Genomic DNA, 23,734 nt, shown 5'->3' with positions numbered 1-23,734 from the left:
TCTAAAGGAATTTCCCTTACCACCTTTGTTCCTTTTTGCATTTGGTGCCTGTAAATCAGTCACTTGTTAAAAAAACAGCCCTAAAAATGTTTGGTTTTTTTTCTATTCACTGGGAAAGGTTCTGTGAACTTAAAAAGCTCCCTGTGAAACATTTTTTTTGTTTTAAAGGCATTTCTAAGCCACATTTCCCCATTGCAGGACACACTATGACATGGGATGGTCTAGATGGGGTCCCAGCTCTGTCTTGGGGACACCCTCACACATCATGTGGTCAAACCGGTACCAAGACAACACACACCTCTTCACTGTCCCTTAGCACAGCATAGATCTGTATTGCTCACACAGGTTCACAAACCTGTCTTTCAAAGCTGAGAGTCTTAAAAAACTCAGACTATGTGGCAGGATAGCACTACACACATATAAATAGAGAAAGCATTAAAACAGGGCTTAGGAAGATTGAATTGTTTCCCTGGTGTAATCAGTCCTGCTGAGTGACCTTCACAGTCACTTCAGTCCCTTGTACTTCAGTTTCCTAAGCTGTTAAGTATCTCTTACATTTCTGACAGCTTGGTGGTAAAGATTTTTGAGCTCCGCAGGTAAAAAGCCCCCAGAAGGGCTTAAGCTAAGCAGCCTCCCTCACACCACTGCTTACTGTGGAAATTACTCTGCTGTTTTCTTGAAGGGGTGGTGTGGGGGGGGAAGTACAAAATTCTCAGCAGGAGGTCATCAGATGAGAAAACCAAACCCTAGTGAGCAGACTGGGAGGTTGTTGTTCATCCTCCCTAACTAAATTTTGTCATCTGTAAAATGCCTACCTCTGTGCTGGGCTCTCTCTAGTCATTGGGGAGAAATGGATATTTCCAGAGCATGCTTCAGCTCATCACCATGAGCATCAAACCCCCATAAGGAGACTTCTGCCCTGGGATAGTGTATTTCTCTGCTGACTACAGAGAGTTGAAGGTATCTCAGTTTTAGATTAATTTGAACCAGATGAGATTAATCCCTCCCAAAATTACTACAGTAAAGAAATTGTATGTCTTCCAAATATTTTCTACCTTTCCCTTTCCAGCTGGTTTTGAATGCTTATCAGTCTGACATCTCAGTATTATTGAAAGCCAGCTGCTTTATCCTGCTGGGTGTTGTGAACTTTAATCCCAAATGCAACCTAGGTAACCCCAAGTCTTACATAGCAAATGTTTTGAGAAGCTTGAAGGGCAATGTGCTGCCTTCCTTTTACAACCAATGAAGCAGGAGTATCTCAGTGCCCTCCTGAAACTCACCATTCCCTCAGCACAGTGAGTGTGGTTATGCTGTGAGGACCTCCTGGGAGAGCCAGAAGCAGCTGCCCATTGAGTAATCACCACCATCCTGACACAAAAGTGGGTTCATTCCAGGTGGGAAGACACCAAGTGGGAGTGGAGAAATCAACTGAAGGCAAAGGGAAAGAGCTGTTTAATGAGGCCCTTTCCAGGCTGTGTTGCTTTGTGTTTCGAGTGTGTTTGAATGTGTGGCTGTTTGCCTTGCAGAGGGATGCCCTGGCTTGTGCAATGGCAATGGCAGATGCACTCTGGACATGAACGGCTGGCACTGTGTCTGCCAGCTGGGCTGGAGAGGAGCAGGCTGTGACACTTCCATGGAGACGGCATGCGGCGATGGAAAAGACAACGATGGAGGTAGGACATGAGCACATGTGATATGTCAGGCTTCACAGAGCCTATAAACCTCTCACAGTGAACAGTCATCTGGGCTTGATTCTGCAGGGCAGATTGTTTTTTGACAGCTGGTAGAGAACAGACAGTGAAATCTGCCAGGCTGACTCAGCCAGAGTGGATTGGAATTCAAATGAAATGGGTTTGGATCTGGGGTGCCAGTCTGAAGAGGGACATTTGTTTCTCTTCAAATCAAGTCCATAGAGCAGAGAGCAGGCAGAGGCTGTGCACCTGTCCAGTCCCTCTACCCGAGCCGAGTGGCTCAGCAGTGACATGATGGGACCACCTCAGACAATGAACATCCATGACTGTTCAAACTTTGCCCTCGCTGCCTGAGGCTTTCATCAAGGTTCTGCAGTTGGTCACCACTGACTTTGGATGGATATTTTTCAGAAACTTAGAGCCTTGGGTGACTGATCCCCATGCCCACAAGCCATCCAATCCCTCTCAAACCATGTTTTATTGATTACTGTTCCATATGTAATGATGTCAGGCATGTGAATAATAGCTCTCTGTAATGCAAACTTAATATTCAGAGTTATCTCATTACAAAGGAAACCGTGGTGCAGTGAAGGTTTGAATTAGAGAGCAGGAGATGAGATATTAAATTTAAGGCATAAGGGAGACTGCATAATTTGTTTTGTTGTCACTCAGCAGAAGGTTTTGTAAACCACAAGTCTGGGCCAGGACCCAGACTGTGAAGTGGAGACTGCATTTTGCAAGCCTCTGTTTTATCATATTCACAGGAACAGTACAGTTTAAAAAAATAATAGCCAAGCCAAGTCTGTGATTATCTGCTTCACAACAACTGTGATTCTGATTGAATATTTAAAATACTTCTGCACATCTGGCATGGCAAATGGACCAAATTAGCCCTTTAGAAAAGATGGAAAAATTGGAGTACCATACAAAGAGTACACACTGTAAAACAAAGATGGCTTTTTACCTCATATGGAACTGAATATCACTGTACTTGTGTTTTCTATTTACAGCTGACACAGGGCAGCAATAAAGGTCATCATATCAGATGTGTAAAAATATGGTAAATAGACCGAAGGTTAGTCCCTGTTTCCATGGAAAAAAATAACCAGCCAAAGGCCTGTGAAGTTTTTAGAAAGAGGGAGATGGAAGGAGTAATCCAGCCTAACATACAATGTAAATCACAACTGTACGATATCACAAAGAGCACCAGACTCTGAGCATCTCTTTTTATCTCCTGATTCAAGGGTTAACCTTTTTTTCTGGGTTACCCTCACCTTGAAACAAGCTGCCTTGCAAGCCTGCAGGACAGCAGATGTAGACCGGAGAGACAAAAGGCATTGACAGGTTTACAAGTTAGTGCACATCAACTGCTAACTGGCATTTGGTGAGCCTGTGTGGAGCAGTGGTGTGCACAGCAAGAACAGAGCAACTGATAGGTTGTAACTTACTGCCTTATGACAACGTGTTCATGTGTCAGAGCCTACAAATGAGTATTGACTTTACTCTTGGTACACCCAAAAAAAAAAGTATGTACATTGTGTGCATTTCAGATTACAGATAATCTGTCATACACTGTACCTTTGATTTGGCTGTGTTACTGCTATGGGCTCTTCTCAGCTGGGAAGTGAAATAGCAGAATACATTTACTTTATTAACTTCTTTTTATGCATTTTAGTGGCTCATTTGTATTTGTGACCTCAAGTCTAGAATTTCAACCCCTGAGATGTAGGAGCTTCAGCAGTGGTGAGGCACTCCTGCTTTGAAGCCTTAGTCCTTTTTTTGGTGCAAGAATTCAAATATAGATAAAAGGACTCATGAAGCATGGCTGATGCTCTGCCAGTTTGCTAGATGTTATGCTGATTTCTACAGCAAGTGGAGATGTTTGTAGACTAGTATAGCATAATTTAGGTTGGAAGGGACCTCCAGCAGTTTTCAGTTCAACCCCCTGTTCAAGGCAATAGTGATTACATCAGGTTGCTCAAGGCTGTGTCCAGTCAACTCTTGAACACCTCCAAGGATAGAGATCCCACCTCTGGACCGCCTGCTCTAGCATATGACCATCCTTACAGTAAATGTTTTTCTCCTTGTGTCTAATAATAATTTTCTGTGTGCCAAATTAATGTTTGCTGCCTTTTGTCCAATACCATCTGAGACATCCGAGAGTACTCCAGCTGGCTTCTGGTTTCCCCTTCACAATAACTTGGGTGTCTGGTAGAGCATATATATTTCATGTGTGACAGTTCCCTTTGGATTTCTCAGATATCCAAGGGCAACTCAAATTACACTAGGCATCTGTGTTCAGCAGAACTGAGCCCATCCACCACAAACATTATACCTTGGGAAGCTGCTGTGCTTTGAAGAGCACTGAAGTCATGCATGCCTTAAGCCTCTCCAAAAAACATGTAGTATGTGGATGAGCACTGTGGTTTTTCCCCCTTTTGGGATTCTGTCACATACACTGGAGTGATGCATGCCCAGGGCTGGAGAAAGGTGGTTTATTTTGGTTCACTGGAAAGGATCCAAACATGGAATTTGCTCATGAATGTTGTCAGTGGAGGTAGAAGTCCTTTCATGAAGCTTTAGAAGTCAAACAACTGACCTAGTCAAAATGGGTATCATGAGTGCTGAGAAAGAGGTTAGAGGGGCTGTTCACAGTACCGGGGGTGGGGGGGTTCACTCTGCCTGAGCTCATACCTGGTTCCTGCACTGTGGTGTCAAGTGTCTGCTAATCAAAATGTCTGCAGCCGGAAATTCCTCAGGATAATGGGAGCTGAAGTCAGAAACTTTTTCATCAGCTCCCAGCCTAATCATACCCTGAGGGGGACGGGTGCTAAATTACAGGGTGTGTTCGCCTCTTAAATCTGGAGGCTGTTCAGATAAACAATAACAAGCTGAGCAGGAGTCACTCAGAGAGAAACTTGGTGAAATGTAATCTTTGTTCAGGCTAGCAAAAAGATGTTTCTGAGCACAGTTCCCTCTCCACAAAGTGTCATTTATCAAAGCTAGCACTTAGGTTTCACACCCAGGTCCACTTTGTTTACACTTCTTAACACCAAGCCCATCAACTTGAAAGAAGCTGTAGTGAGTAACTGAGAGCAGGTGATCATCCAGTATCAGTTAAGGAAAACCAGTGTAAGGGCAGAGCTGTAACAATCTAGATAAAAGGCCAAGATTTTGTAAATTTGACCTAAGAGGCCACCTGTATTAGACCAAATAGGGGGTGTTTCTTTAAAACAAGATGAGAAAAGTAGTTCTTGCCTCACTTCAGCAGAAAATAACCTCTCTAATTCATGACTGCAAACACTCACTACCTAAGAGTAGGTGTGACAGCTAGTACCTACATGTCTCACCCCACACTGAGTGCTCTGTCATGTGCTTGAAGAATAAGTTTGAAAGTTTAAAAAATCAAGGAAATTATCTTCTGTGATAAGTCCTAAAAGTGGAGTTAATGGCATTTGATAATACCTTGAGAAGAGGCTGGTATTCCATAGGCTAAATGTGGTCTGTGTTGCATTGGTAGATGCCTCTGTTAGGAACATAGTGTACAGGAAAAACTGAGGGGAAGAGAGGATATTTTTAACTAATCTCATGAATATGCTGTTGAACAGCAAAGCTGTGTTACCAGTCCTTGTTCTGGAGAAATCATCTAACTGTTGAGGCCCAGAGTTGTCCAGTTCTCCATTTCAATGAGTTTGCATAAAGACAAGATCAGACTGAGGTGAAATCATGAAAGGACTACAGATGTTAAATTAAATTGCTTATTTGGTCTAAAAGTTCTTTACTTTGCAGTTACTTTAGAGTAACTTTACTTGAGGGCCTTGGTTGTTGTTTGGGGCTTCTCCAGAGTAGCTGTCTTCCAGATAGGGTAAATAGGGTAAAGCTTGCTGGTTCTCCAGGAATTGGAACCAACCCATCCTTTATTTCTTGCTTTAAACAGTTTCCTGAGTAGCTGCTGAACTCTGTCAAACATGAATCTACTTTACTTGTAGAAGGCAAGAGTCTTTCTCATAAGAAAAATATGTCTGAAATGACAGTGTTCACAATATTATCTAAACCTTCACGGTCATTAGAGGTTTCTGATCAGTTGTCTGCTGTTCTCCACCACCTCTTCCCAATTGAAATACTTCCAAAGGCGAGTGGTAGTGGTTAAGGGATTAGATAGATAGATAGATAGATAGATAGATAGATAGATACCCTTCCCAGTCAAATAAGGCTGGCCTGTCATAACATATTGTACACCATTACATAAAAGTATAGAAACTTCATTTTTCTTAGCTGTCATCTGGTCAGTGATCTTCCTTTAGGACTGAGAAAAACAAACCATCCTCTTTTCTTTTTCTGCAAGAATTGTATTAGCAAAACTCCTTTCCCTCTGTTTATGTCTCATTTAGCTTAGGACAAACAGAGAGTTCCAATGTACCCATGGCCCCATTTTGCCTTTGCAAGTTCAGTCTGTGCTCCACCAGATGCTTCCCAAAAGCTAGCAGGTAGAGCAATTTGTATGCTTTAATTCACTTATCCTCCTTGACCAGAACAACTAGAGGTTGCCTTATTCTCCCAACCCTGGAGCAGTGAGCAGGTCACTTCAGTGACAGTGTAGTTCAGGAATGGCTTCTCTGAGGCAAATCAGTGCTGTTTGTTTAACTGTGCCATAGCCCACTGGCAATTCCACAGTGCTTTGCCCCATTCAAGGATCAGGTAGTGCTTGTAGTAAGGTGGAGACTTACATAATGCTTTGGAACAGCAGCATTTCAAATCTTTGGCAAGAGAAACTTTGGCACAGCACTCTGGCCTTCTTAACACCCATGTGTTCACCATCTGTCCACCACATGCTAGATAGTGTTAGAGAGCTGGCAGAAGTCTGCACTGATCTTTGCAGTGCATAGGGTTACACCTGAAGGTAGTCTCAGGGTTGTAAAGGGAACAGTAAAGAATCCAAGAGAACCCCAGAATGCAAACCTTTGTCTTTGCCAATGCTTGAGCTGCAGACAAAGTGGTGGGGTGCTTTCTGATACTTTATTTTTCTTTTTGCCTTCATGCCCTGGGCCTTAATGGCATGAAAAGATTCTCTCCTGGGCGTGGTGTGTGAGCTGTCTGCTTCCTCAAAACCATAAAAAATTATGCAGTAATGTGCTGGCTACATTTGTGGAGGGAAGTATTGAGATCTGAATGCACCTGGGAAAACAGCCATCATAAATTATCATTTATCATCACAGATAGATCCAGTCAAACAACAGGGTCATCTTGGAGGAACCACAAAGCACTGCTAAAAGGATGAGAAAGTCTGCTTACCTGAAAGATTGGGTAGCTGGTATAATTTGTTAGAAATCACCCAGCTTCTCTTCCTGTGTTTCATGGTGACTGTTAATTGACTTCTCAAATAAAATGACCAGTTCACATTTTCAGGTTTCAGCTCTTTGCTGATTTTGTGTTGGATGGTGACACATGGGTGTCACCTGCGGCTGGTTGTTGGCAGCAAGACTGGCAGGAGGGCAGTGTTAACTCAGGGCATCCAGCATCCTGGAGCAGGTGTTGATTGTGCCATTGGAGAGGAGGATGTGTTGTGAACTGGGGGTCTAGCAGTGTCTAGACACCTTGGGAGAGCTCCTGGTACTTTGAAGGAGTCCCTAATGAAATGCTTTTGATTAATAGACTTAGAAAGAAGCTATGAAAGTTCTCTCTGTGTTGAAGGAAACCTACCACTGTTTGCTGAAATGAGGGAGCTAAGTTATGGGAAGGAGGCACTCCTGGTACACAAGATGTAACAGAAAGTGACATGAACCAGCTTCAGAAAAAAAAAAAAGATTGGACACTTATTTCACATCAGGAAAGCTCTACTAGACCTACTTTAGCATCTGAGGCAAATGTTTGCAACTTCTGTGAGACAGAAAGTCCCCTTAGAATCCTAAGGTTTTGCACCGACTGTGCTCAACATGCATAGACTGCATGGCCACTTTCCTCTTGACCAGGATTTGAGAAACATGCCAATATCTGAGTTATCTGAAACCACTTTCCAAGCTGTTTTCAAATGATTGCTTGAATTGGCTTGGATTCAGTCAGAATATGTGAGGGTGAACTTTTCAGCAGTAGCTTAACACTTGCAGCACTTGCCAGGAAAGTGAGAGACCTTGGTGACAAGGATCTCTCAGCTGCTGAGGGTGTGAAACCACTGTTCCCACCAAAAAAATTGATAAGTTCTGAGTTACTTTTGCTCAGAGGAATCACTTTCAAGAGGTGCTTTGGCTTCTGAAGGAGGCAATTATTGCATGATGATCAGTTTAAGCAACTTGTACTTACTGCCCTGTCCAAATGCGAGTCACAGAATCGTAGAATATCCTGAGCTGGAGGGGGCTCACAAAGATCACAGAGAAGAGATCAGTGCCTGCCCCTCCTCTTCCCTTTGACAGGAAACTTCAAACTGTGATGAGGTCTTCCCTCAGTCTCCTCCAGGCTGAACAAGCCAAGTGACCTCAGCCACATCTCATACAGCTTCCCATCCAGAGCCTTCACATTCCTCATAGCCCTTCTTTGTACACTCTCTAATGTCTTACTACCTTCCTTTCATTGTGGTGCCCAAAACTGCACACAGGCCTTGAGGTGAGGCTGCCCCAGTGCAGAGCGGAGCAGGACAATCCCCTCCCTCACGTGGCTGATGATGCTGTGCCTCATGCACCCCAGGATGCAGTCTCTGCTAAGCTAGGAAAGGCCCTCACATGCCTTGCTCAGCTTCAAATCCTAGTTGCTTGGTTTCTATGCTGCTTTGCTGGCCGTTAAAAATCTGCTTGGAGAAAGGAAGAAAGCAGCTGCATCAACTGTATTCTCCAGAGCAGTGATGAGCTGCGGGATGCTGTGAACTTGTAGATTCTAAACACATTATTACAGCTCTGGTTTATGCCAGACAGTTGTGATTATCATGTGTTTTTTGTCATTTCCTCCTTCCACTTCCCTTCTTTTTCTATTCAGATGGTTTTTTTAAAGAATATAGCTCTGGATTAGGATGAACATTTTGCAGAGTATTTCTGTAGTGACTACCCCACAAAGACTCTGCACAAGAGACCAAGGAGTTTGTAATTCAAACACTTGACAGCTATTACATATGAGTGTTATTTCAAATTTGCAAACAAGTGCTGAACACTTAGAGAAAGATGTGAGGGCAATTCCTTTCCCAGGCAGCCAGCAATCTAATTTAGCCAGGATACAACCAGTGAGAGACTTATTCAGGTGAAATCAAAACAGAGCAGGTGGGATAGAAGGAGTGAAGAGAATATGAATAGCTAATGTTGTCACAGGGAGTTGACAGTCATATTGCCATTGTTCCTTACAGTTGTTTTTTGTTTCCCTTTGACTCCTTAAAGGGGAGCCAAAAGCTGCAGCTCCTGTAGAATAAGTAAAATTTCTCTTTGCAAAGCACTGGAGTAAAATCCATTTCTTCCCCAAATACAATTAAAGAAAATAGTGTCAGTCCTCAGCTCAGGAATTGGATCATTATTCCTGTAAAAAACAGGAATAATGTTTATCAGCATAAACATCCATGTGAACAATAACTTGTTTGTGCAAAAGTACTGAGCCATTCCTTTAGAGCCTTCCTCTAAACCAGAGTTTAGATTAGAACTGAAAGGTTAAAACCTGATTTGCTCAAGGGTAGGACTAAGACTTTGTTATCTTTACCTTTGAGCATTTACATTTAAAACCTTTCCCACCCAAACTCTCCCAGTAATTCATCCAAAAGTATTACGGGACAAGACAGTGTCCCCACAAAAAGTGATAATGTTACCTGATGAATAAATAGCACAGAAAGGAAACTGAAAGATAAGAACTGGATGAGGTGAGACACAATTATTTGTATAATCAGTGCATTTTCTGCTTTTGTTGCCAGTGGAAATACTCCCATGGGAGACAATGGGGTTTTGTTGTTGTTTTTACTTCCTAGTTTTGTTTTGCCTAATACAGTTTCTCATAGAGGCTCATCCCATTGCAGTCAGTGACAAAAAAGTGTCATGGTCTTTAGCAGGAGCAATCCTTGAGTTTGTCATGTATGCTGTCCCAGATTCACCCTAATCAGGCTCCTTAAGCTCACCTCCCTCTGACTGCCTGTCTGCCTGGAGCTCCCAGAGTGCATCATGGTTCACAGAATGCTCTCTGTGTACAAAGAGCATTGTACACAGGGTCCATCCCTACCCATGGCCTGCCTGTTCCAGCCTGACACTTGACATGCAGCACCTGTCAGAGTCTGCTTAAACACATAATAACAGCTCTGGCTGCAGGTTATTTGCATTCTTTTGGTGATGTTAGCATGACTGATTTTTGTTGCAGCATCCATAACTCTGTAGAAATGCTCAATTATTCAGTCTCAGCCAGTTAAGACACTGCCCATTAAATCAGCCAACACAATTGTAGGGCCATGAAAAGTCACAGCTAATTTGAAATTTTATTAGCTCTCAGCTGATCTTGTTTACTGCAGAAGCAGTATCTCAAAACCAGCCCTTTACTTCTGTTCAAAGCTCTAATCCTTGATGCCTTTTTGGTGCTGCATGGCAGTGAGTGAGAAACTTGGAAGCTGACTGCACAGGACACAAAGGAGAAATGAGACTGCTTTGGGATTTGTGAGCATTTTGCAGCCAGCAAGTGCAGAAAGAGCTCAAAGAGAGCAGGGACAGCAAGTAGCTCCATTTATACTGAAGAGTAATTATTTTGCAAAATTTCTGGTTGGTTTGGGTGGATGTATTTTTTGCATGCATCATATAGACAAACATCATAAAGGACATGATTTTCAGAAAGTGATGGGTCATGAGCAGTGTTTGAAAGCCAAGTAATTTTAGCTCCTCTTAAATTTGGTATCCAGGTGACTATTTGTGGAAGGCAGTTATGATATGGAGTATCTCATGAAATTCCTGAGTGAGGTCAGCATTTTCATCTGTTGTCTTTATCTAGTGTCGCTGTCTCGGTAGTCATAGCAAGTGTTTAAAGTCACTTAAAATCAGGTGTTCCCCAGCTGGTATTATGCAGATGTTACACTCATTAGGCCACGGTCCTGCTCCAAGAAGACACAGATACTTTTGGTGTTCAGCCCCTTCCATGAAGCTATGCTCCCATGGAGAAAAAGCTGAACATACATTGCAGATACAAAACTTTCATGAGAATTGTAGTTATTTCATTGGGTTGTGCTGACATTTCCGAGCCCTTTGAGACTGGAACAGATGTTTTGTGAACAGAAAATAAAAAGACAGTCTCTGCTCCCAGGGAGTTTGCAGTCTAAAGTAGTAGTTTGAAGAGCTCACTAATGGGATTGGTGGATTAGCAGTCTTTAAGGGCGTCAGAGCCTTATTCTAAAAAAAAATATTGCAACTCCACCCACAAGATACGAGCTAGATGAGTCATCCCAGAATAAAACTCATTGTCTAGTGTTACACAGAGTGTAGATTACCTGATAAAAATGGTCTTGGTCCCCTAAAATACAATGTTGGCTGAATAAACTGGAGCTGCTTTATCCTCAATGGCAGAAAAGAAAGGGTTTCTGCTGAGCCCAGTTCATTCTCCTTAATGTCCCTCTCTGAAGGGAATGAACCAGGGCTCACAAGATGACCTGCAGAGGTGCCATCCACTTTGATTTATTCTCTGATTACTTGAATCTTAGTGAAAGATGCAAACCACTGAACACATTATTTACCAGATGTGACAATGTCTTGCCAATGGCTCCCTTTTCACAACAACAGTGGTTTGATTCACCCCATGGTAACTCTAAGATTGCAAAAAGGTATTTATTTCAGGCTTCATGCAAAGAAAGTGGGACAAAAGAGTTTAGGTTTGGTTTTAGCAGAACTGTCACAGGATATGTATGTGTATATAGAACGCATAAATGGTCTCAAAGATGTAAAAATTCCTATTGCATGGCAATAAGAAGGAAACACAAGAGATGTCTTAAAATCTGGCTTAGTGACACATCTCTGAATTAATTTGTTAATTGGAAGGCATCCATGATTGAAGATGTTTCTGTAGGGATCCCTTGGAATTGGTTGTCATATCCAGCCCTACTCAGCATTTTCATTATTGTCTTAAAATGTAGTTTACTTCTCTCCTGGTAAAATTTTTAGGTCACCTAAAGCTCAGTATGGTGGTAAATAATGTACCCAAGATCATTTTGACACAGAGTGATCTGACTCACATCACTGCAAGGTCACAATCAAACAAAATATATCATAATGCAGCAAAATGCAAAATAGCCCTGGAAACAAAGAAAGGATGTTATACTGGAGGGTTGAGAGATTCTTGAGAAGCAATGACTCAGAACAGGATTTTGAGGTCACTGGAGGTAATTGTCTCAACATGAATTCTCAGTGCAAGGCTTTTGCACCTTCACCTCTGTGAGCCTTTTAAGTATAGAAGCCCAAAAACCCTTTGGTGAAGAGGAAGTGGCCTCTTTTCTGTGCCCAATATTGCTGACATATTGCTGTGTCCAGTGTTGGTGTCGACACATAACAGATGTGAAATTAGTGGAAAGAGATCAAAGGATGGCATACACCAAAAAGTCCAGTGGATGGAAAACAAACCTTAAACTGGGAATTTTGTTCTTCCTTAGCTGTTCAGAGAAAAGATTTGGAACGGATTATTGTTCTGTGTGGAGGTACTTGCACATGGAAAAGACATCAGAGCATTCAGGGGCAGAAGGAACTATTGGTAACTTTATGGACAAAGGCCAAACAAGACCAGTTGTGGGATACTGGAGTTGGACAAATCCAACCTTGAAATAAGACACAGTTGTCTAGCAGTAATTAAGCATTTCAGAGGCTTATTGGAGGAAGCATTTGACTCAGTATAATCAGCTCTCTTTGGTATATGAGATATTTTTCTAAAACACAGGCTTTAATCCAGTTCTGGGAGGGAAAAAAATAAACAGCCTATGGGTATAAGAGGTCAGACAAGTTGATCATAGTAGCCTTAAAACCTATGAATTGCAGTAATCCTCCTATGCAAGACTTAAACTTCTCACACAGATAATTCAGCAACACATTTGTTCTCTGCTCTGAAGTGCCATGGTCATGTTACAGTTATATTTAAGTAAGGGTGTTGTCACTTTTTAAAACCAAGAGCTGTATAAAATCATCCATAACTAAGAACTTACTATGCAGCCTACCTGTGCTCTGGGAGCTACCAGAGTTAGGAATCCACATGCAGGTCATGGGTCTCTGTGGCTTTGCTGCTGCTAAACTTGGGATGCGGAGGGCATTGACCCCATGTTCACCTCCCTCTGTTACCTGTCTGAAAAACTTGCAGTGATTTCTAATGAAAGTTCACCTTTATGCTTTATGGATTTCAAAGGTGTTTTGTATTACAACTTCATATTGTTTTTGTTGATTTGGACAGTTAATGCCAGAGTCATGGGTCAGGAGCTTCTTGGAAATGTCACTTTATCCTCACTCTTCTGATGGATCCAGTGAGAGATATCAGGGCATGAGAAGTCATAGCTGGGTACACTGTCATTATATCTCCTGACAAGTCATTGTAGGGCACTGCTTGGATGACTTTTGGACCATACATTAAACAAAAACCAAGAAAACAGTATGCACATGGAGACATCACTACTTATGATCTGGTTTGTAGATTAACTCTTGCTGTTTTGCATTGGCTCAGACAAAAATAGCCATTACATTTTCCTAAGCTAAAGAAATACTTTGTCTACTCAACTGAGGGAGTTGAGTAGCTAAACACCATTTCAGCCTTTGAGTGCCTTCATGAATTTGGGATGTCAGTGGCAAACCTTTCTGGTGTAGTTTTCCTCAATTTATTCCATATAGGTCCAAAACACATTAGTTGAAAGGCTTATCTGCAGATGAGTCCTCATCATTCTCACCTGTTCAAAACATTGTCCTCTGCATCTATTCTTCACACATTTATCTACAGTTTCCTGCGAAGACATTTTCTTGCTGTCTTGCAGCTTCAGGCCCCAAAACACATTTCTGATGCCTAGAAAAAAAGACAGGTTAATGAAGAGGTGTGGTACAGCTGGTTTGCCATCCATTCAGCCAAGTGTCTGTAGCCTTAGAAAACATTAATGTATGTGAGAAAAAGTCAACATTTTATCTTGCTTGAAACTGTAGTCAATATAGTAACAAGGCTGGTTTGTTGTTTGTTTTTCTTCTTTTTTTTTTTTTTAAGTAGGTAGCTGTGACTAAGCCTGTTGCATCTAAGCCAATCTGTATTCTGTGAACGGTCTCTCAAACTCCATCTGAGATTTGACCTTCCAGAATCCTACTGATAAAATCATCTGCAGCAAGCAATTTTTATAATGGGCAAAGAAATTCTAATTAGTTCTTTTTCATTATCACTAGTCATCAAGAGAAAAGGCCAACAGGTAGGTTTAGTGTCCAAGATGCACATTTTTTGTGGTGATTTTGTAAGGAGTTCTAAAGATGTAGAGATGTTAGGACAGACAGAGGTAAGGGTAACAGATGGGATTCTCCAAAGCACTTTTCCTGGCCTAATAGTGCTTCCATTATCATTAATGGCAAGTGCAGAGCACTTGTGGAAATGACCCAGTGTGTGTATGTGTGTGTACGTGTACACAGAGCAGGTGCTCATTGTCTTTGACCTACTTGGACACAGGAAGCTCTGGGAACCCCTACCAGGCTTGTTCAGCTTTCTGTGTGTGAGTAACCACATGAAATGATGATGTCAGCAATGTTTTAAACACTAAACTATTCCAAGATTGGAAGAGGTATAACTCAGTAGAATCCAAGTCCATTATGTGTGAGCCATCTTAAGTAGTAGAACAATGAAAAATCAGATTTCATCCTATTTATATTGCAGTAAATACAAAGTAATACCAATAACATTAATGAAAGGACTTCTAATTCATACTGGTAAAACTGGGACAAAACTGAAGCTCACAAACAGTAGTAATGACAAAATGTCTTGTTTTAATTTACTGTTTCTTTGGGATAAAAAATCCATTATCCTGAAAACTAAAGATTTCATCCCACTTCAGGAGGGCTCTACCTCTCAGGACAGTGATGCTCTCCAGGCACGTTCATTTCTTGCCTCTCTCTCTGCTGGAGTCGTTAGTAGGATGCTTGCTGTAAAGGTGGTGTCTGTGATATATGGAGCTCCCAGCAGCTACACAGAGACCAACCACTCATTTCACATAGGTCTGTGAACAGCCATCACATGGTAGTAATTTTCATTCACTGTCAAAATGTCTTGCTTGAACTGATGAGTTGGAAGTGAAGGGCTCCATATCCCATTACCCCAGAACAAAACATCCAGTACCCTTATCTGATTTAAAGATCTGTCTCTACTACATGCTAACAACTTTTATTGCTAAGTGTGATGCTTCATCAAACCTCTTTTGAGCTTTTTTTGGTATTTCTTTTCCTGTCACCGCTTTTTACTGTGCTGTTTGCAATGAGTAGTGGCATCTCCAAATGAATGGGGCATGTTGCTGTGGCAGTGGGAGGGGAAGTGGTACTGTCTGCATTTGATGGCTTGACAGATATGCAGACCCTCATTCATTTTACTGGAGTATGCTCAGCAAGCCTTTTCATGAGTGTCCACTGCTATTATTGTTGTTACTATTAATCTAATGGTGCTGAAAGTGCAAGATTTATGTCCTGAGAGTTTGAGGTCATCTGTTACTCTGTGTCAGTATTGAATCAATGAGACCAAGGTCAAAAAAGATCAAACCTTCCCAGCAAAATCTCTCTCACTTTGTACTCTTGTTTTACTAGGTTACATGTATAGATCTCCCTGCAGCCATGGTAGATACCATGGCTTTATTCACTATTTAGTCCTGCTGAGAGCAAACCAGGTAGCTTTGGTGTGATGCAATGTGTCTGTGATTTGCACAAAGAACAGGAGCAGGGTACAGAAGTTATGTATTTTGGCAAAAAAAACTACATGACAATCTTTCAGGGCTCTGGAGTTAGTTATCCAAGTGACTGAGTTGTGAATTGGCACATCCTAGGATTAATATAAAATATGCTTTTATGGGGCCCCAGTCTAATATATGAGTTTTCATATATTACATACTACTGCATATTTATGTTATGTATTAATGTGTATTTCAGGTTCCTTATTGTGACTTTAAGTGAATATGCATTATTGAATGTAGATGAAAATCCGCATTTCTCTATTGTGTGCATTGGAAGGAGTTCTTGCACCCTGAAGTCTGCAGCACTCCATGTTTCCATTGCTCTAAAATTTTCCTTACCCTTCTGTAGATGGCCTGGTGGATTGCATGGACCCAGACTGCTGCTTGCAGCCACTGTGCCACGTTAATGCGCTGTGCCTGGGCTCCCCGGACCCCCTGGATATCATCCAGGAGACGCAAGCCCCCATCTCCCAGCAGAGCTTGCATTCCTTCTATGATCGAATCAAGTTCCTGATTGGCAAGGACAGCACTCACGTCATCCCAGGGGACAATCCTTTTGAAGGCGGGTAAGTGAATTTTGGAGTTGATTCAGTAAGTGGTAAAGCATAAGCCACTTGGCCATTTTAAGACATGGAAGGGCAGCAAGATGCAGAATAATGAAAAATTGTTTAAGTTAAGTAGATACCTGAAGAATTTTCTGGGTGATGTAGTTCTGCTGACTACCTCTTCACCTACAATTTCTTGCCAGCCAGTAAGGCAAGATGCTTCCCTCCCAACACATACAAGCAGTTGCATGTTTCCTCACTTTCCATATTTCAAGGAGTGAAAGGCATCCATTCAGCTCTTCTAGATGAAGTGACTGACATTGTGCACAAGTATCACCCAAAGAGCAGTGACACATCTTCCTTTGACAGAGACAAAAGAGAAGGAAACTAGAATGCTATTTGCAATCTATTGTGTGAATATTAGAGACTTCAAAAGAACTGAGGAAAATCATACCATCTAAGGAGGGCTGTTAGAGTGATTTGCAGTATAAGCAATCAGGTTGAATATAGATCGATTTTAAAATCAAGAAATTCTTTATCGCTGCAATCATCATCAAGAAACAGGAACTGGGAAACAAAACATAGCAGTTCACTTCTGTGACTGCATCTCAGCAATTTGGTTTAAGTATATTCCTGTCTGTCAAGGCTGGTCATCCCTGAAAATCATTTCTTGTAGCAGGGTAACTGGAGTGTCAAATTCCTAGATCATTCAGTGTCTGCCCTGAATGTTGCCTTTCAGAAGTAGTGACCCTGATCCTGGAGGTGGCTCTCAACACATAGGTTTGAACTCTGTTGAGCTTTACCCAGTCAAGAACTGCTTACTTTCAGCTTTCCCACACACAGCAGTTAATAGGTTGGCACCGAAAATACACAACCCTCATGTTTGTGTGGGTATTTATTTCAGCACTTACATCTCAACTGGCCTCTCAGCCCCTCTAGCTTTTTGTGGAGGGACACTGCCAGCATCTCTTAGGTACCAGTTCCCATATATCACCTTTTTTGGTAGTCTACAGGTTGACGTCATCATCACAGCCATGTCAGGAAATTGCCCTGATGTGATATTTTCCCAGATACTTCTTGCTTCCAAGGTCTTCGGGGTCCAAGAAAGCTAACAACAGTGACTCAAACTATAACCAAACACTTTTATGTTGCAAATTGTTGTCCTTCATTGGCATTCTGAAGATCACAGGTACTGGATACTGAACAGTCTGGACGCTGGACTAGTTGTTGTGATTTGTTGCTGTAAAATCAGGCTTCAGAATATGAAATAGATTATGCTCACCATTTCATTTTTCTGATGTATTTAGAGTAGCAATTCCTCAGCATTTCCACAGAGGACTCTGTTATCAGGTCCATATGTATCCTTTCTGACAGGCAAGAGATTTTTTGGTACACACATCTGTGTTTAGTGAACTTTTCATGCAACTAATGAACTATAGGAGTCTTTATATTTGTGCAATAAAAAAATAAAATTGCAGCTTCTCTTGAAGGGCTGCTTGCATTCGACAGCATACAGAGCTGGGGGAAAATAGTGGGAATTTCTAATTATATGGTGAATTTGTTTCTCAGAGTGCCAGCAGAGGACCAACAGAAAGAATGTGTCATTTAGCATCACATAAATTCCTACAGGAGTTACATGTGTTTCATAGGTCTGATGATAGATCTCTATGTAGGAAGGACCTACTAACCATCTGTAGATGTCCTGCTAAGGGGAGATTCAGAATTCAGAAGGAGCACATACTAGCATAAATGTTTGTCTGGGTATGTAGGTTAGTGGAGTGAGGGAATGCAAAGATTCAGATCGATAGGAAGGGGTTTAATGACTGGTTTTGATTAAATGCAGTGGAAGTAATAAAACTTGTTCTGTTTAAGTTAGGATGAAGAATTATACAGAGGTAGTGATGATTTATGAGGTTTCCATTCTCAAATTATCAGCATAGAGTGTGCGCCACTAAGTATGGTCTACAGATATGTTACCCCAAGCTGTGATTGTATTGCATCTCTCAAGATAAGTATCTTGATTCACAAAAGTGATTGCAAGTAACATTGAAGAACCTCAACAGAAGGTATATTTTCCCCTGAGACAGCACCTGGTCCAGGCTCATGAGAGTCTTGGGTTGTTGAAATTGCCACTACTCTGTTGGGATTTTAAAAGACATCACATGTTCCTGTTAGTTCTTAAAGATCCTACAGATCTGAATAAATCCAACCATTGCAAAGGTTTTCTGCTTATTTGGCTTCTCTCTATAGTTTCAATTGCCTGTTTCACCTCCCAGAAAGCTGGACCTTTGAACAGCTCCTCTGGTCACCCTGGAAATGACACTGCTTCAGCAGTAGTCAGTGACTGGTATGTGGGGAAGCATGGTCTGGGACCATCTGGGATCCAGTTAGTCTGGACAGGCAGGACTGCCTGTATTTGCATGTGTGGATGTGCCCTTTATTCAGTAGCATTGTCATTGAAACTCCACCAGTTGCTTTTACAATAGACAGGTGATAATATCCCTGTTGTCCATGGAGCTGCTCGGTGTCTCTATAAAAATCACAGCAGCCGCTGGGGCAAGATGAGCTGTTATATCACTCCTTCCATCTGCTGGCTTAAAAGTTTGTCTGACAAGAGGGAGTTATTCTTATGGAGGGCTGCAGCATCCTGCTTTAGGACAACTCTCTGCCATTGCTGCTGGGATGATTCATGAAGTGGTCGCCTTCTTGGTGAAGATAAGGACCGTAGACTGCTGTTCATGGAGCTTTCTATATCTTTCTGTCCCAACGCCATTATCTTCATGGCGTAGGGTTGGAGTTGGATCCATGTCATTTGCTGTGAGCAATCCCCCATGAGCAGGCAACACAGAGGTGGTGTGGATCTCTGTATCCTGTGTGTCTGGTACCTTGCACGGGCACCAGTGGCACAGGCACACTCGCCATTCAGGTCAGGAGCTGAGTGCTCCTCCAGGCTTCACTAGGTCATGGCTGACTGATTATCATCCTGAGGGAACCTGGGCACATTTGCATCCCTGTCTGGCCTGTGCAGAAGTGGCAGCAGTGTGAAGGAGGTGACTGAATATCTCTGCAATATATTTCCTGAGCTTCAAAACCACAGCTTAGCCACTCTTCAGAGAGAACAGCAGTGCAGATCACCTAATGGATACAAATAAATGAATGTCTCATGACAGCTAGCCTTTGAGTGAATTTATTATTGAATTACACTCTGGCTTTTTAAGAACAAGCTGAGCTGACAAGCTCTCTACCAGTGCAGAAGAAAAAGAAAGACAATGATAAATTACCCTGATGGATAAAGGCAAAGACCTTGTCTCTTCCCCAAATACCAGCAATTATATATTATTCATGTTTGGGAAGAAAAAATAATCATTACCCATATTGGAATGAGTGTTTATGATGATAAAGCAAGTAGCTAAATTAAATTTTGAATGTGCAGAATGTCTTTTCACATCATTTTGATGAACAGATAACAAGCACTGCTCTACTATTTGGTCATTCTTGTATTGATTTCGAAACCACTTACTCTTACTGTTAGCTTTGTTGTTTTTAAGCCATTCTTAGTTGTCCATCACCATAACGAGTAGCACAAGATGCAGTGGTGTCAATAAGTTGACTATAAAGTAGGGCACCTGATATATTTGTTCTCTTTTGAGGGACATGTTCATAAAATGGCAAGAAAAGGCTGGTCCACAGTCTTCTATGCTAAGTGTTGGCATGGTTAAAGTGCCTCAGAAAACCGTGTGTAGAATTGGCACTTTTGTAAAGAGAATTTCAAATCATTCAATTTTGAAGTAAGTGTGTTTTATACCCCTCCTTTTTTGAGACAGATTGTGTACATCTACTTGCTGCCAATAGTATCAACCTGTTCTGATTACTTGGGCAGCTAGAAATAGCCATCTGAGTTACATGAAACATCAGAAAGCAGCATTTGTTATTAGCTGCAGGAGTAGTGATTGCCCTCAGGTCAGTAGTCTGTGTACAAAGTTGATTTTGATGATTTAAAATTCTGATCAGAATTAACTTTGTACATTTTTTCCCATTACTGAATGACAAGGTATCTGTAAACATGTCACTCAACCTTCCTGTGTCCCCTCTGTGTGCCAGGCAGTACAGTGTACTTTACTGATCCAGGTGGAGGGGGTTACACAGCACAGTTAGAAACTCAGAGAGACAGGTATGCTATAAATGCCTGTGTGCACTCTTTTACTCTGAATAAATAAATAAATAAATGGGGTTTATTGTCAGAGTTAAATTGCATTGGTCCCAAGTCCCATCAAAACCAAAACTGTGAATATTGATCATGGCCAAAGAAGAGCTAGAAAAATAGGGGGGGATCAGAATATTTTATCAGAATGTTTTGGTAGTCCTTCTGGTCAGTCCTAAGTGATTTTGAAGAACGTTGCTATGTTTTCTTAGTATCCTTGAGGGAGTTTGCCCAGAGAAGCTGTGGCTGCCCTATCCCTGGAAGTATTCATGGTCAGGTTGGATGGGGCTCTGAGCAATCTGACATAGAGGTAGGTGTCCCTTCCCATGGGAGGGCATTGAAGCTGGATGGTCTTTAATGTCACCAACCATTCTCTGATTCTATGCATATGTTCAAAGCATGTTCCCTTTTCACACATTTCGTCCCATTCATGGAAGGCTGTGGGTTCACCGTAGCAGATCTTTCTGAGGTTTCTTCCCAAGGAAACCAAGATGCTCTGTCTTTTCTGTCTTTTTTTCCATCAAGAAAAGTGTAACTTTGATACAGTGACCTAAGAAACACTTCTTTAGTTGAAGACAAAGTTAGAGGTCAAAGAACCAAAACTTACCAGGTGTAGCTTTAATCCTGATGATTTCTCCTGAGCTGGCTAGTCCAGCCCATGGCTCTGGTCCAACTCCAGGCAGATGCAGTTCCCTTCAGCAGCAGGAAATTCTCTGGGTCGGATGCACCCACTGAATGCAGACACCCAGAAGCGATACAGGAGCTTAGGGAGCACAGCAGCTCCATGGGTTAGGAGAGCTTGGAATGCTACATCTGTTTAAAACTGTGCCATAGAGATAACACCGCATCCGGTGTTCTGAGTGTGAGCACTTGTGGCACAGCATGGTACCTGCTTTGATGGAAGCAAGGTCATATTTTTCCATATTTTAGTCCAGGCTAACACAGCAAGTCTTCAAACCCTCTTCTTCCCAGCATTATTGTCTTCCAAAAGCATCATTCTTCTTTTGATGCTTTCTACTTTCATGAACTCCTTATTAGGTACAAGTCATAGCTTTTTTCAAACTTACTGGTTTTTATTTTGGTAATCCCTTCAAGAGGGATTAAGAGCAAAGCATACTTTTAAAATTTATCATTCCTGTGTACAGGGCTTATTTTCTTTTCCAATGTTTGCCCTCTCATTTTGAGTTTAGCATAACTTTATTCCCATATAGTAAAGTAATGCAATATATGCAGCTACTTACATCAACTTCGTGGAATTTATACCTGCAAGACTTCATGAAAGCAAAACTGTCCATATTTATGTGCTTTTCCATGACATAGATAGTTAACCATGATGTAATTATATTCCTCTTTTGTAACTGTTAGTAAAAGGAATTTGGTTGGACTCAATGATCTTCGAGGTCGTGTCCAGCATTAATGATTCTGTAATTCTCTAAGTTCTGTGTACAGTCATTAGAGAAACTGGGCTTCAGCTTTTAAAAAATATTTTTAAAACATTAGATATTTATGACCAAGCACAAAGGAAGGAGTAGGATCTTCCTAGTGTGGGCATACTTCCAAGGCCCAGTGAGGCAAGTGATAGAAACACTGCACCATCCTGCACCTGGAATTAAAAGGTCTCGGGTGACACCTGTGTCCCAAAGAGCTCTTGGATTGTGCAGGAAACAGCTCATTAGGAGTTTTTTTCAAACTTGCAAGTTTTGAAGGCTTGAGATTTAAGTACCTCCCAGATTACAGAGGTACTGATGTGCACTTTTGGATTTAGGAGTCTAAACTATGGTGTAGGTGTTGATGCATTTTCTTGGATCTGCACATGGATATTTAATTAAATATTTATTCAGTACTTAAGTTACTGTCCTCTGAAAAAAGCTGCCATATCAGGAAGAGTCTGTCCTTTGAGTGTTACATTTATTTGCTACATTGGTTAAAACCTTCTGTATAAAAAAGCAGTTTTATAATTCCAAACATAAAATCTTTTGTATTTTATTGGACATTCTTTCCTAATTCCTTTTGATCATTACAAATCTATCAGCCAGCTTATATGTAGTTAAAGAAATTCCCCTATGATCATCAGAAGAGAGATAATTTTGTAATTAACCTGGAAATAATGCATTTTTCCTCCTCTTCTGCTTGGTTTTGTTTTCATGGTGCCTCAGATTCAATGAAGGGCAGTGCTTTTATTCCTGTTCTTCTGCAGAGCTAAATATGTGGCCAGAGCTTACAAAATAAATATCAGATGTAAAATACTGTAATAATACTGAGCTACTAAGTTCTGCAGACATTTTTAGTGAAGACTTGACATGAATTCATCTCTGAAACTTATTGCAGCATAAAGTCTTTATCTCTCATAGAAATAATGGCTATAAAATGACTTCTGAAAAATCATGAAATAAGCATAATTCAGTATTAGGTGGAAAAATGATCTTGCACTTTAGGTACTGCTGGACACTTGATTTGGATTGTACAGACCTAAAAAATACAAGTGTGATTGTGTTTCTTTGATACCTTATGCAAAGCAAGAGAGTGTTTCTTTGGTTTTACTGGAGAAAATGAGGGAGTCATCAACTCCTAAAGCATTAGCCAACCGCGTTGTGAGTAAAAGGATTCTTCACTGAAACTTTGCAGTAAAGCACAGCCCATCTTTATTATGTGTTGCATTTCCTATAAAACTCTGTTCTAAAATACTTTCATTTAAACAGTTGGAGGCAGTTTTACAATTCCACAGATGTCATCAGCATCTTTTCCTCTGCTGAGTAGCCTTCCCATATCCCTTACCCTCCCACCTTACCATTATAGCTCAACTGAGAAATCTTGAGGTGTAAAAATAGTAAGTCAATGAGGCATAGAGACACAAGATGCTTTGGATGGCAGGAGTGGCATCTCTTTCCAAGAGTCGTCAGATTGCTTGGCAGATCAGAGAGGAAGATTGTGCTGTCATAAAGAGAAAAGGACACTCATCAAGAAGGTGAATAATGTTCAGTTCCTGGGAGATGTATTCAAAGCAATAAGGGCCTGAGTCTTTCAAGAATGGAGCCAATAGGGAATTCTTGTGAGAGCAATGATGATGGAGTTTCTAGAAGTGGTAGGTGGTCCTCAAAGGATATTACATTTTGTTACCACGCTGTCATGCAATAAATGTACCTCCTTTTCCTTTTGGAGGAGCTACAACCAGCAGTCACTACTACTGCTGAAAAAGATGATACCCAAGGAGATGTTAAAGAACCATCAGTTTATAAGTCTTCACAGAGCAAAATGGAGTCAGGTGCATGCAGTGGGAAGCCTAAGAAACTGAACAACAATTGATCACAAAACCAAGTCCTTGCATGTGTACTAAAAATATGTATACTAAAAATATGTATACTAAAAATAAAAGACTCACTGGTTTGATACTGTCAAGTGAGACAAGATTTAAGGAGGCGGTAAGAATAAAATC

At 41.3% G+C, this 23,734-nt stretch overlaps 1 protein-coding gene across 1 annotated transcript in view; it reads left to right on the top strand.

The window, feature by feature from the left end:
- TENM4 (teneurin transmembrane protein 4) overlaps positions 1–23,734 on the top strand; it is a 342,526-nt gene that overhangs the window by 233,183 nt on the left and 85,609 nt on the right. The window contains exons 12-13 of the mRNA XM_053934325.1: positions 1,527–1,673; positions 15,905–16,121. Coding sequence (XP_053790300.1) covers positions 1,527–1,673; positions 15,905–16,121 — 364 coding nt within the window. The remainder of the gene's footprint in view (positions 1–1,526; positions 1,674–15,904; positions 16,122–23,734) is intronic.

This window comes from Vidua chalybeata, chromosome 2 (genome assembly GCF_026979565.1).
Source record: "Vidua chalybeata isolate OUT-0048 chromosome 2, bVidCha1 merged haplotype, whole genome shotgun sequence".
Classification (NCBI taxonomy): domain Eukaryota; kingdom Metazoa; phylum Chordata; class Aves; order Passeriformes; family Viduidae; genus Vidua; species Vidua chalybeata.
The sequence above is the reverse complement of the archived record's forward strand: the minus strand, read 5'-3'. Positions and strand labels throughout refer to the sequence as shown.